The sequence below is a fragment of the Schistocerca serialis genome, chromosome 8 (assembly GCF_023864345.2).
Source record: "Schistocerca serialis cubense isolate TAMUIC-IGC-003099 chromosome 8, iqSchSeri2.2, whole genome shotgun sequence".
Taxonomy (NCBI): Eukaryota; Metazoa; Arthropoda; class Insecta; order Orthoptera; family Acrididae; genus Schistocerca; species Schistocerca serialis.
The window spans coordinates 487,757,239-487,772,875 of NC_064645.1; the positions used below are offsets into that span (position 1 = coordinate 487,757,239).

Here is a 15,637-nt window from a genome sequence, read left to right on the forward strand (position 1 = left end):
ACTGTATGTGTAATTTAATTCTCTAGTTTCTTTTGTATTATTAATGCTGTGTTTCAATTAACAGGTTTAATGACATTAGTGTGGCAATACGCATTAAATGTGTGCAGCATTCCATGCATTTCCTCCTAAATCATCCTGAGCTGAGGAAGGACATAACAGAGACACTGAAGTTGAGACAGCATGATTCAGAAGAAAATGTGAGATATGAAGTTGTGATGGCCATTGTTCAAACAGCCAAAAGGGATTTTGAGGTTGTGTCTGATAGTGAAGATCTTCTTGAGTTTGTAAAGGAAAGAACATTAGACAAAAAGGTATTGTTTTCTATTGTTCTAAGCGTAAGTTACGTACTTGGTAACATACTTTATATATATCAATGTAGTAAAACCACAGAATGAAAATGTAAAATTTTTAGGCATCTGGATTGATAACAACCTGGTACCAGTGTGTCAACCACAAAGCTCAGTGCTGTCTGCTTTGCATTAAAAAATATTTATCAGTGTCAATGTGTTGACTTGCAGGTGGGATTGCTAGCATACTTTCACCCAGTGCTGTACTGGTGCAATGCAGCTGAGGAGGGGGGGGGGGGGGGGGATTGCTACGGAGATTGGTATTGGTAGTAATATTGCAGAAGCCCCGTCAGTGGTCGTGGGATTTGTACACACCGAATGGTGTTCTTGGTTAATAATAAAAGTAAATTTAGGGTGAACTGTGAAATACACAACCACAACATCAGAAGTAAAATTTATTTCTAGATACAAGCATCAATGTAGGGTTTAGAATGGTGTTTTACATTCTTGTGTCAAATTCTTTAACTGGTTGTCAGTAGATATCAGGAGAAAATTTGAAATCCCCAGATATTCCAAAACAAAGTAAAGAATGCTGTATCAGCCACTCCTTGTGTAATTTATCAGAATATTTGGGCTCTGGGATATTAAATACCAATTAATACATAATGTTTCTAATAAACCTATTTAAAATATTTTCCAGTATGTAGGCAGGTGATAGTATTCTGTGAAACAAGTAAAATCCCACAGTACCATTTGGAATAGATAAATACGAATCATAGCTGATTGGTATACTTTACATAAGTAGCCTACAGTGACTGCTTGCTAAAGTACACTGAGGTGACAAAAATTGTAGATATCTCTTAATATTGAGTCGGACTTCCCTTTGCCTGACACAATGCAGCAACTCGATGTGGCATGGACTCAGCATGTCCGTGGAAGCCCCCTGCAGATATACTGAGCCATGCTGCCTCTGTAGCTGTCCATAATTGTGAAAGTGTTGCTGGTGCATGATTTTGTGCACGAACCCAATATTAAGGCCCATAAATGTTTGATGGGATTCATGTTGGGTAATCTGGGTGGCCAGATCACTTAAAATGCCATTGTCATTTGGGAACATTAAAAAGTCCATGAATGGCTACAAATGGTCTCCAAGTAGCTGAACATAACCAATTAGTGACAGTGCTTGGTTTACTTGGACCAGAGGACTCAGTCTATTCCACATAAACAAAGCCCACACCATTATGGCGCCACAACTAGCTTGCACAGTGCCTTGTTGACAACTGGGTTTCATGGGGGTCTCCAGCACACTCGAACCCTTCCATCAGCTTTTACCAGCTGAAATCTGGACTCGTCTGACCAGGCCACAGTTTTCCGGTTATCTAGGGTCCAACTGATGTGGTAATGAGTGCAGGATAGGCATCACAGGTGGTGTCATGCTGTTAGCAAAGGCACTATAGTTCAATTCTTTTATCTTGGTGGCTCGCGCATGCCCGCCTAGACGCGGGAGATTGCTGCATTGCCAGTTGCACACGACGCACGCGCCAATAGAAGCAGCGCCATAGTATAGCATAGTTCGCAAGCTTACGTTTATGGGGGAGCGCGCAGTTCGTGAAGTAAAGCCACCACGGCCGCATTAACCCTTTCGCTGCTACAAAGACGTGCTCCCTGCATTCCGCGCTGTGAGCGATTTTGTCACTGCACTGCTCGCCTGTGCAGACACATTGTGTTCCGACTGCTTTGACACTCTTTATCATTCGATTCCACAAAAACTATTTGGCTCAAAATTAGATTTTTACCTATCTTCTTGACTGATACCTTCCCCCCATAAATGACTTAATTTTGTATCGATGTTCAACGCAGTTATTATGAAGCATTAAATACAGTAAACCATTGCACGAAATTTTGAAGAGTTTGCAGAGGTAAAAGTCCATAGAGTATACTTTCCGGATGGTCGATTTTAGTTGCCACAATGTTGAGAATGAAATGTGGACAAGATACCTAATATTTCATTTCATTTAAGTACCACATAAGTGTCGTATGTAATATTGAGAAATATTCCACCTTTCGCGACTGTAACAAAAGTTTTACTTACACTGGGCACGTTTGGCTTTATTTTAAAGCACTTCAATCAATCAAAAGGAAGTAGACAAAATACATTAAACGAAACTGTGGACTTACAAAAACATTAGGACTTGAATATACCGTCTGTCAGTGAAGTGCTCAGAGCTATGTCAAATATAATTTTGTGTGTGGCACATACAAACAGCATTTATTTGCTAAAACACAGATGAGCCAACACAAACGTTGAATATTGTGCTACCGCAGCACAAAACTACGAAAGGTGACTTGGCAATGGAGGACACAAAATACATGATGCTTCAAAAGAGAGAAACGCGTCTGGTCTAAATAAGTCGCTTATTACAGTTGCAGAAGAGGGATATATTTCAATACCATTGGTAAAACTGTGACTGTGGAACAAAAACAAGAAATAGAACATGAATACCATTGTGTATGTGCCATACCTTTCACCGATGGAAGTGCTTTAAAATAAAGCCAAACGCGCCGTGTGTAAATAAAACTTTTATTACAGTCGCGAAAGACGGAATATTTCTCAATATTACATACGACACCTATGTGGTACTTAAATTAAATGAGATATTGTTATACAGTAAATATTATATGAAATTTAGGTATCTTGTCCACATTTCATTCTCAACATTGTGGCAGCTAAAATCGACCATACGGAAAGTATACGCTATGGACTTTTACCTCTGCAAACTCTTCAAAATTTCGTGCAATGGTTTACTACATTTAATGCTGGACATCAAAACAAAAGTAAGTCATTTATGGGGGGAAGGTATCAGTCAAGAAGACGTGTAAAAATCAAATTTTTTGGCCAAATAGTTTTTGGAAATCGAATGATAAGTGTGACAAAGCAGTGGGAACGCCATGTGTCTGCACAGGCGAGAAGTGCAGTGATGACAAAATCGCGCACAGCTCGGAATGCGGGGAGCACATATCTGCAGCAGCGAAAAAGTTAATGAAGAGGCAAAGCACTAGAAATTTCATTCAAACGAATAAAATTCGTGAAGTAAGCCACTCCAATATTGTTTTAAATAAAGAAAATATTAAACACCACACAAGGTTTGAACTCATAACCTTTCACTTGGCAGCCCAACACCTTAACCGTTGCGCTATCTCACCTCATCAGACAGTGTAACTCCATAAGGACTCTAACATCTCACGCAACTACTTATAAACATTGTTGGTATGACTATGAATTACTCACGCTTCGTCGAAGTACGATAGGAAATAAACAATTACCGCTGTTGTTTATTGCGAAAAAGCTGTTCGTAGGATTGAAACAAACACCTTTCCTCGCTATCGCCTGAATTAGGAGTCTTATTGCTTGTTTGGTTTAATTAATAGAATATGAAGCAATTGGTATAAAGAATGCTTTTTCTAAATTTTCTATAAAAGAAAGTCTGCTATCAAGACATTGCTTTTGTTCTATTACTTTATTTATGACTGAACATTTCTGAAACTGAAGACACTCGTCCGTGCTCTGCACTGCAGTCGAGATGTGGCAACGTCGTTCTCTGTTCATTGGCTGACTGTGTTTTGTGACGTCAGATGCGCAGAACGAACCTAAACTCGGCCGCCAAGATATATGACGCGCACTTTAGTGTTGGTTGTCTGTTGCCATAGCCCGTTAATGCCAAGTTTCACCACACTGTTCTAAGTGATACGTTTGTCATATGTACGACGTTGATTTCTGTGATTATTTTGCGCCGCTTTGCTTGGTTGTTCGCACTCTACAAAAACTCCACCAGTTTCGATTTTTAAGAGAAGGCTGTCAGCCACAGCATTGTCTTTGGTGAGAGGTAATGCCTGAAAATTTGCTATTCTCAGCACACTCTTTACACTGGAACACAGACTATTGAATTTCCTAATGATTTCCAAAATGGAATGCTCCACGCATCTACCTCACACTACCGCTCCAAATTCAAAGTATGTAATCTCCATTGTTCAGCCGTAATCAGGGTGGAAACCTTTTCATATGGGCCACCCGAGTAAAAATGATAGCTCCACCTATGCACATTTTTTATTCCTTGTGTATGTGGTACACTGCCACTATATGTATATGTGCATATTGCTATCCCATGACTTTAATCACCTCACTGTAGAAGCTGTCTTTTTGCAAATCCATCAAGCCATCAAGGCTCTCCTCCCTCATGGAATTTACAGAACATGATATAAATAACTACCTGTGTGTAGATAGATGCCATATCATGGTTTCAGAATACACTTCTCCTTTTGTGCTAATGTTTAATATTGTATAAGTTTTTGTTACTTGTTGATTCACACAAACTTCATTGTAAATATTCGGCCCCATAAATACAGTAACACCACTATAGAAAATCTGATGGGTGAAATGTGACTTACTGATCATGCTCATTTACTAAATAAGTTTTGTGGGTAGGCTGCTTCTGCAAATGGTTGAAATTACATGTGATATAATTCATCACTAATTGATTGGAATGAATGTGTTGGTCTTCACAATTTGACAGCAAAATATATTAAAGCTGTTTAAGAATGAATTTCATAATTTATTTGTGGTATTTATTGATATGATATGTCATGACAACAGATTAACAGTAGAGCCTCTATATGGAAATGGTAGGAGGTGATTACAGAGAGCTAATTTGAATTGGGGTGATGTGAGTGTCCAGTCAAATTGTCAGTGCTGACTCCATTATAATCTGTTGCAAATGCTAGTAGACATAACAAACAAAAGCTTGCACATCAGTGCAGAGTAGTGTGCTGCATGCTGCTTCTGTTCACTTTATATATGTATATAACATTGGATCTACGTGAGGGCTAATAGGGAATGGGAAGCACTGGTTTTTTTTTTCTGCTAAAGATTTATTGTACTACACTCACCAGTCTGCAGTGGGTTAAAATTTTAGAATATTGACAGATCTTATGTTACAAAATACTTGAGGATTCTGTGACCACTTGTTGACATTACCAGTTTCCTTTTGCCTTGGATTTTTGGCTGATGTTTATTTAATGATTTTTCTGTCATTTCAGCAGTCAGTTGAGCCAACAGGCAATGCATAAAATCGTACATTTTGGCGTTCTTTTAGAACAAAGCTTATCTGTATTCCTTTATACAGTAAAAACAAGGGCTTATTACTGTTTTGGTAGTGTGTAGTAAGGGCTACTTACAGTGGTAATAATCAAAAAACTATTTTGTTTCCCTTGACACCCTATTAAATGGAATGCGGAAAAAAACAACTTTCGAAGCACCTGGCAAAGTGGTGACATGAAATTGTTTTCATTATAAATGTCCACAGTTACCTGATTTCAGCTATTTGAACTACACTAGATTGACAGTTGTACATCAGGAAATGACACGTTTTTTTGAGTTGCCTTGGAGCAAATTTGTGTGATGATTTTAATTTACATTATGGTTAATATAATTGCAAAAAACGTATATCTAACCATAGGATGAATGTCTCGACTGCGTATATCTACCATAGGACAATGTCTTGACTGTGTTTCGTGTTTAATTGTAGTATAAATATTTGCAGACTTTAATTCTGAACAACCACTGATGTTGAGTGGCAACTTCTACAAAAAAATTAGCATTCGCCATCTTCCTTCATTTTGTGCTCCTAATTTGTTGTTTATATAATTAATGAGATGAGAAAACATGCAATCAAAAAAAATCATGTCCATGGTTTTAATTTTTGTTTTGCAGTTGTGCTTTATACTCAATATATTTTCACACAGGCAGATAACTCGGAAATATGCTACAGATCACAGTTCTACAACCATCTGGTTCACAGGTGCCAACTCCATGGGGCCTGAGGGAGCCTGAGCCCCCTCAAAAATTCGTTTGGGAACGTGGAGCCCCCCCCCCCTCCCCCCAATAATTTAAGAACATTATTTGTTATATTATGCTCTGTAAAATCACAAAATTATGTTGGAATTTTTTATTTTCCTTGCTTGACGATAGTTTCCTATTAAAATACATTCAGTAATGAGTTAAAATTGAAGAATTATTACGGTAGTAAGCAGGTTAACTGAAAACGAGTGGTGTGAATCATGATAGGGTTATGGTGTTGCGGGCACACGTAGAATCTGTCCCGGTGCGCGAACCTTTGGGTAAAGTCTGGCACCAGTGGGCCAGCGCTGCGGCCACAGTGACATCAAAAGGACTGGAGCAAAAGCGCCTGGAACACTCCGCCTCTCGTCGCCTTGATGCTTCGAGACATTATGATGCCCTGGCTAAATAAAGCCCAAACTGCTGTCGCAGTCACTCAGTGTGGATAGTTTGTTCAGTGCATGCTGTAGACGTGTTTAGTGTTCAGACTTTAGTGTCTAGTGGACCATTTTATATGACTATATTTTATTTGTTTACTTTAGTCTCCTAGTGTATTGTGAATTAAGTTTGCAATGGGTTAATTTGTTACAAAAAATGCGCGCTTGGAAGTTGATGATACTGCAAGTCAACCTCCAATAATTATTGTGTCGTCAGTTGCTTCATCATCTTCAGGCGAGAACCATTCACAGCCAAAACCTGGACAATCCAGTAAGGGAAGATCATTTCAGAAGTCTTGGTTGATCAAATATACATGGCTAGAATATGAAGCATCTACTGGAAAAGTTTTTTGCAAAATCTGCAAAGAGGCATATGCTGAACATCTACTACAATTTTCTTCAAAAAAGAAGATGCATTTACTTCCATAGGGTTTTCTAACTGGAAAAAGGCTCTAGAAAAATTCCGTCTTCATGAAAATATGTTTACGTATAAAGAAGGTGTTCTCACATTAAATTCTATCACTAACCAAAGTGTGGCCTCCCAATTGAATGAACAGTAAGATAGTGATATGAAGATAGGTGGTTTAGCTCTTGAGACTATTTTTACTACCGTGCAATTTCTGTGCTGACAAGGACTAGCAATTAGAGGACACGAAGATGTAAATCAAATTTTTTTCAATTGTTGGAACTCCGAAAGAATGACATACCAGAGTTTAAAGATTGGTTAGAGCGTTCGGATTATAAGTGGACGTCCCACGATATTTAAAACGAGATCATTGATCTACTATGAAAGTCTGTGTTGAGACAAGTATTGGCTACAATCAAGATGACTGAACATTTTTCTATTGTGGTTGACAAAACAAGTGATTCTTCGATTCACAAACAAGTGTCATTTTGTATTCGTACTGTCGATGATTCCTTAATCATCAATGAAGACTTGATTGGCTTATATGAGACCCCCAACACAGAATCACAAACACTGTTTAGTATTTTAAAAGATGTTTTTGCTCCTCTTGATTTGTCAATGGATAATTTAAGAGGACAGTCCTATGATGGTGCCTTGAATTTGAGAGGTAAGTTCAAAGGACTAAAAAGGTTAGTTTTGGATATATAACCAAAAGCATGTTACGTGCACTGCACTGCTCACAGTTTAGACTTGGCCGTTTTAGAGTCTCAGACATCTTAGGTCTATGAGGGATATTAAGGCTTTAACCAAGTACTTAATAAACACTGTAAGGGAATCCAACAAAAGGATGGGACTTTTCAGAAGCATACGCTGTGAGATCACCAACGACTAAGCTGGTCTAAGACCCCTTTGCACGACTCGATGGACTGTGCGAGCTTCTAGTATCTTGAGAATATTGAAAAACTTTGAAGAACTTCTAGAGTTTTTTGAAACATTTTAGGCATGTTACAAATGTGCAAGCTACTTTGAGTCAATGTTAACAATTCAAGTCTTATTTCTTTTTACGTCTTTATTGCCATGCCGTGAACCCAGTAGAGGATGTCAATGAAAAAATTCAGAGCCTTCATCGAAGTGTTGCTGATCTGGAAAAAATATATGTGGGTTTGATTTGTATATTGAATGGAAGGCGTGATAGTTTTGAATACTTTTGGGAATTGTGATTAAAGAGAAAAACCGTCACAAGTTGATGATCCTTCGCTTCCTTGGAATTGAAGTATACCAAAGAAGTGTGGAAAAAACGAAGCCAGCTCACTGCCCACTTTCAAAACCCCAAAGGAGTACTACAAAGCTAATTAAATTGAAGTTTGTCAAACGGTGCAATCTTGCATTATTGAGAGGTTTGCTTCAGCTGGACTCACACAGGTCATTGCAGCTGAAGAAAAGTGCTTGCTTTTAGTAAACAGAGGTGAAACAAATTTGGAAAAATCGACTGAGTTTTAAAAAAATGACCTAGACATTGAGAGACCGCGCGTACACTTGAATACGTTAGCCTATATTGCTAATAAAAAACAACTGGTCTTAAAAAATGTGAGATGTAAGAAAGTATATTACACAAGAGCCTGCAATTGGAGAAATGTTACGTGAAGTAGTGAAGTGCATTAAGCTACTCCAAGTAGTTTCAATCACAACAGCAACAGCAGAACGGTCATTTAGCACCCTTAGACGTTTGAAATCATATCTCCGACCAACAATAGGACAGAAGCGATTGAACAACTTGGCTGTTCTTAATGCCCACCTTGATCTTTTGGATGAATTGGATACCTGACCAGTCATCAGCTACTTCATATTCAGTAATCCAGTCAGACAGTCGATATTTGCACCTTTCTAAAGACACTCTAGCCCTAATAATGGCATTTAGAGCAATATTAAAAATCTTTATAAAATAGAGAATAATGTTAAACTTTTCGTTTTGAAATATTAGTACTGTATTCGTTATTTTCAAATACTTAAATATTTTTAGGGTATAAGATTCAATTAAAACCCACTATTTACATACTTTTTGATTGGAAGTATTAGGCATACTGTATTAACTTTATTAACTGTATTAAAGCGTTAACTTTGAGTTTTTGTTTTTGTTTAATGAACCCTGAGCCTTATTCAAAGTAAGCTTAAATTAGCAATTCCACTTATTAATCAAAGTGCTATTACTGTGCGACAGCAATATTTTGTGTTTTATTCTTTTAATGGCAGTTTAGGATTTATTTAAATATAATTTCAGTCTTTTCAGAGCCTTATATTCACTGCTCTGTAATAGTCTATAAGCATGTTTATTACTGTAAATTAAATTAGCTTTTTACGAAAATACCGTGCGTGTTTATGTTTTGTTTCATTTTTCAGAGCCAAAAAATGTGTCGTGCTTGTCGAGTTTGCCGGAGTGTTGAGTTATCGAGAGTCCAGCTTTCGGGGTTCTAATGTTGATCGTATTAGTCTAAAATGCTTTAAAAAAACTTTAAACTCGCTATTTTTCATCTAAAATTTAGAAAATTTCCCTGGGCAAGCCCCCAGTATTGGCACCCCCAATATTTTTCACAAGTCAGCGCCCCTGATTTGGTTGGTGTTTGCAGCACTGCTAATGGCCAGCTGTAGTTTCATTGACAAGTGATGTATGCTATTTTGAAGTAGCGACTTGTACAGTTTCATCCAAGACATCAGGCGTGTTGCACCATGAACCTTTTTACCTAAAAACATTATGAAAAAGGCTAGATTGCTATTCACCATATAGTGGACACATTGAGTCACAGGCAGGCACAAGAAAAAGCTACAACACACACAAAGTGCAAATGCAGCTCACACACATGACCACTGTCTTTGGCTGCCAGGACCAAACTGCGAGCAACTGCGTGTGATGGGAGAAGCAGTGTAAGTAGCAGGAGGCAGGGGCAGGGAGGGGGAGGGGGAGCAGGGTATGGGTGGGCAACGGTAAAGTGCTGTTTGTGGGAGCATACAAGGACAAGGTCGAGACAGGATAGGGCAGCTAGATGCAGTCAGGAAGGTTAGACAGAGGGCAGGATGGGGGTGGAAAAGGAGAGAAGTAAAGAGACTGTGGGTACTTTTCTGGAATAGAAGGTTGTGGAGTGGGAATGGATGGGATAGGTGGGTGAACAATGATGTCTAATGAAGGTTCAGGGAAGGAGAGTTACAGGAAAGAAGGATAAATTGTGGGAAATTCAGTAAAGCTGGTGTTGATGGGAAGGATTCAGATGACACAGGCTGTGAAGCAGTCATTAAAATGAAGAACTTTGTGATTGGCAGCATGCTAAGGAACTGTATGATCAAGCTGTTTCATGGTCACATTTGTCTGTGGCCATTCATGCAGACAAACAGCTTGTTGGTTGCCATTCCCATATAGAACAAAGTTTAGTTTGTTGATCAAATGACTGGTTTGACAGGTGGTGGTGGTGGTGGTGGAGGGGGGGGGGGTGAGATGGGTCTTGCATCTAGGTCTTTTACGGGGGTATGAGCCAGTAGGCAAGGGGTTTGCAGCAGGGGCTGTGTAGAGATGGACAAGGATATTGTGTAGGATCTATGGGCAACGGAATGTCGCTGTGGGAGAGATGGGTGAGTCATGAGGGGTACGCTCCACTCTGACCGGATGGTGGGACTTGGGAGATGGTGTGTGTCTGGAGTGATAAGGCATGGGAGATTTATTTCTGTACAAGACTGGTACAATAATTAAGGTCTGAGAAGACCTCAGTGAGCCCTTGGTTTGTTTTGAGAGGGACTTCTTACCACTACAGATGCGATGGCCACAGGTGGCTAGGCTGTATGAAAGGGACTTCTCGCTACGTAATAGCGAAGTGAAGGTATTGGTGGTGGTTGGTAGGTTGAGATGTGTGAAGGTACAGCTGTAGCTGTCTTTGAGGTGGAGTTCAACATCAAGGAAAGTGACTTGTTGGATTGAGGAGAACCGGGTGAAGTGAATTGGGAAGAGGGTCTTGAGATTCTGGAATATGTAGATAGGGTGACCTCACCCTCATTCCACTTCACAAAGATGTCCAGTTTGTAGGTTTGGAATCCATCGGTCATTGGGCAAGGTACATCTTCCTTCCTGGTCACTGTGATCAACTACATCCTCGCCCACAGTAACTTGTCCTTTGAAAGAATCATCTACAAATAAATTTGGGGCATATCAGTGGGCAACCACATGGCACCACACTATGCTAGCCTATTCATGGGCCATCTAAGAGAATCGTTCCTAATACCCACATTCTTAAACCCCTCACCTGGTTCAGATTCATTGTTGATATCTTTGTGATGTGGATTAAGGGTGAGAACACCCTGTCCAACTTCCTCCATAACCTCAACGCCATCTCCCTCATCTGCTTCACCTGGTCCTTCTCAAACCTACAAGCCACCTTCCTTGATGTTGATCTCCACCTCAAAGATGGGTATATCAGTACCTCTGTCCACATAAAACCTCCCAACCACCAGCAATACCTTCACTTAGACAGCTGCCACCCGTTCTATACCAAGTCCCTTCCATACAGCCTAGCCACCTGGGGCCATCACATCTGTAGTGACAAGCAGTCCCTCTCAAATTTACCACGGATCTCACTGAGGCCTGAGATGTTGTTGTTGTGGTCTTCAGTCCTGAGACTGGTTTGATGCAGCTCTCCATGCTGCTCTATCCTGTGCAAGCCTCTTCACCTCCCAGTACCTACTGCAGCCTACATCCTTCTGAATCTGCTTAATGTATTCATCTCTTGGTCTCCCTCCACAATTTTTACCCTCCATGCTGCCCTCTGGTACTAAATTGGTGATCCCTTGATGCCTCAGAACATGTCCAACCGATCCCTTCTTCTAGTCAAGTTGTGCCACAAACTCCTCTTCTCCCCAATTCTATTCAATACCTCCTCATTAGTTATGTGATCTACCCATCTAATCTTCAGCATTCTTCTGTAGCACCACATTTCGAAAGCTTCTATTCTCTTCTTGACTAAACTATTTATTGTCCATGTTTCACTTCCATACATGGCTGTACTCCATACAAATACTTTCGGAAACGACTTCCTGACACTTAAATCAATACTCGATGTTAACAACTTTCTCTTCTTCAGAAATGCTTTCCTTGCCATTGCCAGTCTACATTTTATATCCTCTCTACTTCGACCATCATCAGTTCTTTTGCTCCTCAAATAGCAAAACTCCTTTACTACTTTAAGTGTCTCATTTCCTAATCTAATTCCCTAAGCATCACCCAACTTAATTCGACTACATTCCATTATTCTCGTTTTGCTTTTGTTGATGTACATCGCATACCCTCCTTTCAGGACACTGTCCATTCCATTCAACTGCTCTTCCAAGTCCTTTGCTGTCTCTGACAGAATTACAATGTCATCAGCGAACCTCAAAGTTTTTATTTCTTCTCCATGGATTTTAATACCTACTCCGAACTTTTCTTTTGTTTCCTTTACTGCTTGCTCAATATACAGATTGAATAACATCGGGGATAGGCTACAACCCTGTCTCACTCCCTTCCCAACCACTGCTTCCCTTTCGTGTCCCTCGACTCTTATAACTGCCATCTGGTTTCTGTACAAATTGTAAATAGCCTTTCGCTCCCTGTATTTTACCCCTGACACCTTCAGACTTTGAGAGTATTCCAGTCAACATTGTCAAAAGCTTTCTCTAAGTCTACAAATGCTAGAAATGTAGGTTTGACTTTCCTTAATCTTTCTTTTAATATAAGTCGTAGGGTCAGTATTGCCTCACGTGTTACAACATTTCTACGGAATCCAAACTGATCTTCCCCGAGATCGGCTTCTACCAGTTTTTCCATTCGTCTGTGAGGAATTCGCGTTAGTATTTGGCAGCTGTGACTTATTAAGCCGATAGTTCGGTAATTTTCACATCTGTCAACACCTGCTTTCTTTGGGATTGGAATTATTATATTCTTCTTGAAGTCTGAGGGAATTTCGCCTGTCTCATACATCTTGCTCACCAGATGGTAGAGTTTTGTCAGGACTGGCTCTCCCAAGGCTGTCAGTAGTTCTAATGGAATATTGTCTACTGCCGGGGCCTTGTTTCGACTTGTATAGACCGTCTATATACTCCTTCCACCTTTCTGCTTTCCCTTCTTTGCTTATAACTGAGTTTCCATCTGAGCTCTTGATATTCATGCAAGTGGTTCTCTTTTCTCCAAAGGTCTCTTTAATTTTCCTGTAGGCAGTATCTATCTTACCCCTCATGAGATAAGCCTCTACATCCTTACATTTGTCCTCTAGCCATCCCTGCTTAGCTATTTTGCACTTCCTGTTGATCTCATTTTTGAGGTGTTTGTATTCCTTTTTGCCTGCTTCACTTGCTGCATTTTTGTATTTTCTCCTTTCATCAATTAAATTCAGTATCTCTTTCCCCCATTCCTGTCAATTGTTCCCTTATGCTCTCCCTGAAACTCTGTACAACCTCTGGTTCTTTCAGTTTATCCAGTCCCATCTCCTTAAATTCCCACCTTTTTGCAGTTTCTTCAGTTTTAATCTATAGTTCATAACCAATAGATTGTGGTCAGAGTCCACATTTGCCACTGGAAATGTCTTACAATTTAAAACCTGGTTCCTAAATCTCTTGTCTTACCATTATATAATCTATCCGAAACCTTTTAGTATCGCCAGGGTTCTTCCATGTATACAACCTTCTTTCATGATTCTTGAACCATGTGTTAGCTATGATTAAGTTATGCTCTGTGCAAAATTCTACCAGGCGGCTTCCTCTTTCATTTCTTAGCCCCAATCCATATTCACCTACTACGTTTCCTTCTCTACCTTTTCCTAATGTCGAATTCCAGTCACCCATGACTATTAAATTTTCATCTCCCTTCACTACCTGAATAATTTCTTTTATCTCATCATACATTTCATCAATTTCTTCATCATCTGCAGAGCTAGTTGGCATATAAACTTGTACTACTGTAGTAGGCGTGGGCTTCGTGTCTATCTTTGCCACAGTAATGCGTTCGCTATGCTGTTTGTAGCGGCTTACCCGCACTCCTGTTTTTTTTTTTCCATTATAAACCTATTCCTGCATTACCCCTATTTGATTTTGTATTTATAACCCTGTATTTACCTGACCAAAAGTCTTGTTCCTCCTGCCACCGAACTTCACTAATTCCCACTATATCTAACTTTATCCTATCCATTTCCCTTTTTAAATTTTCTAACCTACCTGCCCGATTAAGGGACCTGACATTCCACGCTCCGATCCGTAGAACGCCAGTTTTCTTTCTCCTGATAACGATGTCCTCTTGAGTAGTCCCCGCCCAGAGATCCGAATGGGGGACTATTTCACCTACGGAATATTTTACCCAAGAGAACACCATCATCATTTAATCATACAGTAAAGCTGCATACCCTTGGGAAAAATTATGGCTGTAGTTTTCCCTTGGTTTCAGCCGTTCGCAGTACCAGCACAGCAAGGCTGTTTTGGTTAGGGTTACAGGGCCAGATCAGTCAATCATCCAGACTGTTGCCCCTGCAACTACTGAAAAGGCTGTTGCCCCTCTTCAGGATCCTTACGTTTGTCTGGCCTCTCAACAGATACCCCTCTGTTGTGGTTGCACCTACGGTACGGCTATCTGTATCGTTGAGGCACGCAAGCCTCCCCACCAACGGCAAGGTCCATGGTTCATGGGGGGAGGCCTGAGATAGATGGAGGGTATTACTGTCCCAATCATGTACAGAAACAGGTCTCCCATGCCATATCTCTCCAGACACCTATCACCTCCCAAATTCCCACCAGCTGGCCACATAGGACCATTTCCGTCGTGACTCGGTACTACCCAGGACTGGAGCAACTGAATCCTATTCTCCACCAGGTTTTCGACTACCTCTCGCTGTGCTCTGAAATGAAGAATGCCTTACCCACAATCCTCCCCACCACTGTCACAGTAATATTCCATTGCCCATCGAACCTACCCAAAATCCTCACCCATCCGTACACAGCACATGCTCCGAACTCTTTGACTCACAGCTCATATCCCTGTAATAGACCTAAATGCAAGACCTGTCCCGTACATGTTCCCACCACCACCACCTAACTCCTCTCTGGTCACAAGCATCACCTATCTCATCAAAGACAGGGCTACCTGTGAAACCAGTCATGTGATCTACAAGCTAAACTGCAACCACTGTGCTTCATTCTACATTGGGCATGACAACCAACAAGCTGTCTCATCAGCATGAATGGCCACCGCAAAACTGGCCAAGAAACGGCTGGACTACCCAGTTGCTGAGTGTACTGCCCTTCACAATGTTCTTCATTGTAATGACTGCTTCACATCTTGTCTGTCCTGGCCTCAGCCATCATTAGTCATTGTCATACACCCATTTCTCTCTCCTCTGTTTCCACTCCACAGCCTTCTGTTACACAAGCACACCCATAGTCTTTTTACTTCTCTCCTATTCCGCCCCTCTTGCCCTCCGTCTAACCTCCTGACTGCACCTATCTGCCATAACCTCTTTCCACCTTGTCCCTCTATGCTCCCACAAACAGCACTTCCCCATCCCCCCAACCTGTAACATGTTCTCCCTCCCCCTCCTCGCCCCAGCTTCCTCCTTTC

General features: G+C 40.5%; 1 protein-coding gene across 2 annotated transcripts in view; it reads left to right on the plus strand.

The window, feature by feature from the left end:
• LOC126416776 (sister chromatid cohesion protein PDS5 homolog B-B) overlaps positions 1-15,637 on the plus strand; it is a 190,179-nt gene that overhangs the window by 26,057 nt on the left and 148,485 nt on the right. For both annotated transcript variants that reach the window (XM_050084633.1, XM_050084634.1), the window contains exon 7: positions 65-311. In XM_050084633.1, the coding sequence (XP_049940590.1) occupies positions 65-311 (247 nt within the window). The remainder of the gene's footprint in view (positions 1-64; positions 312-15,637) is intronic.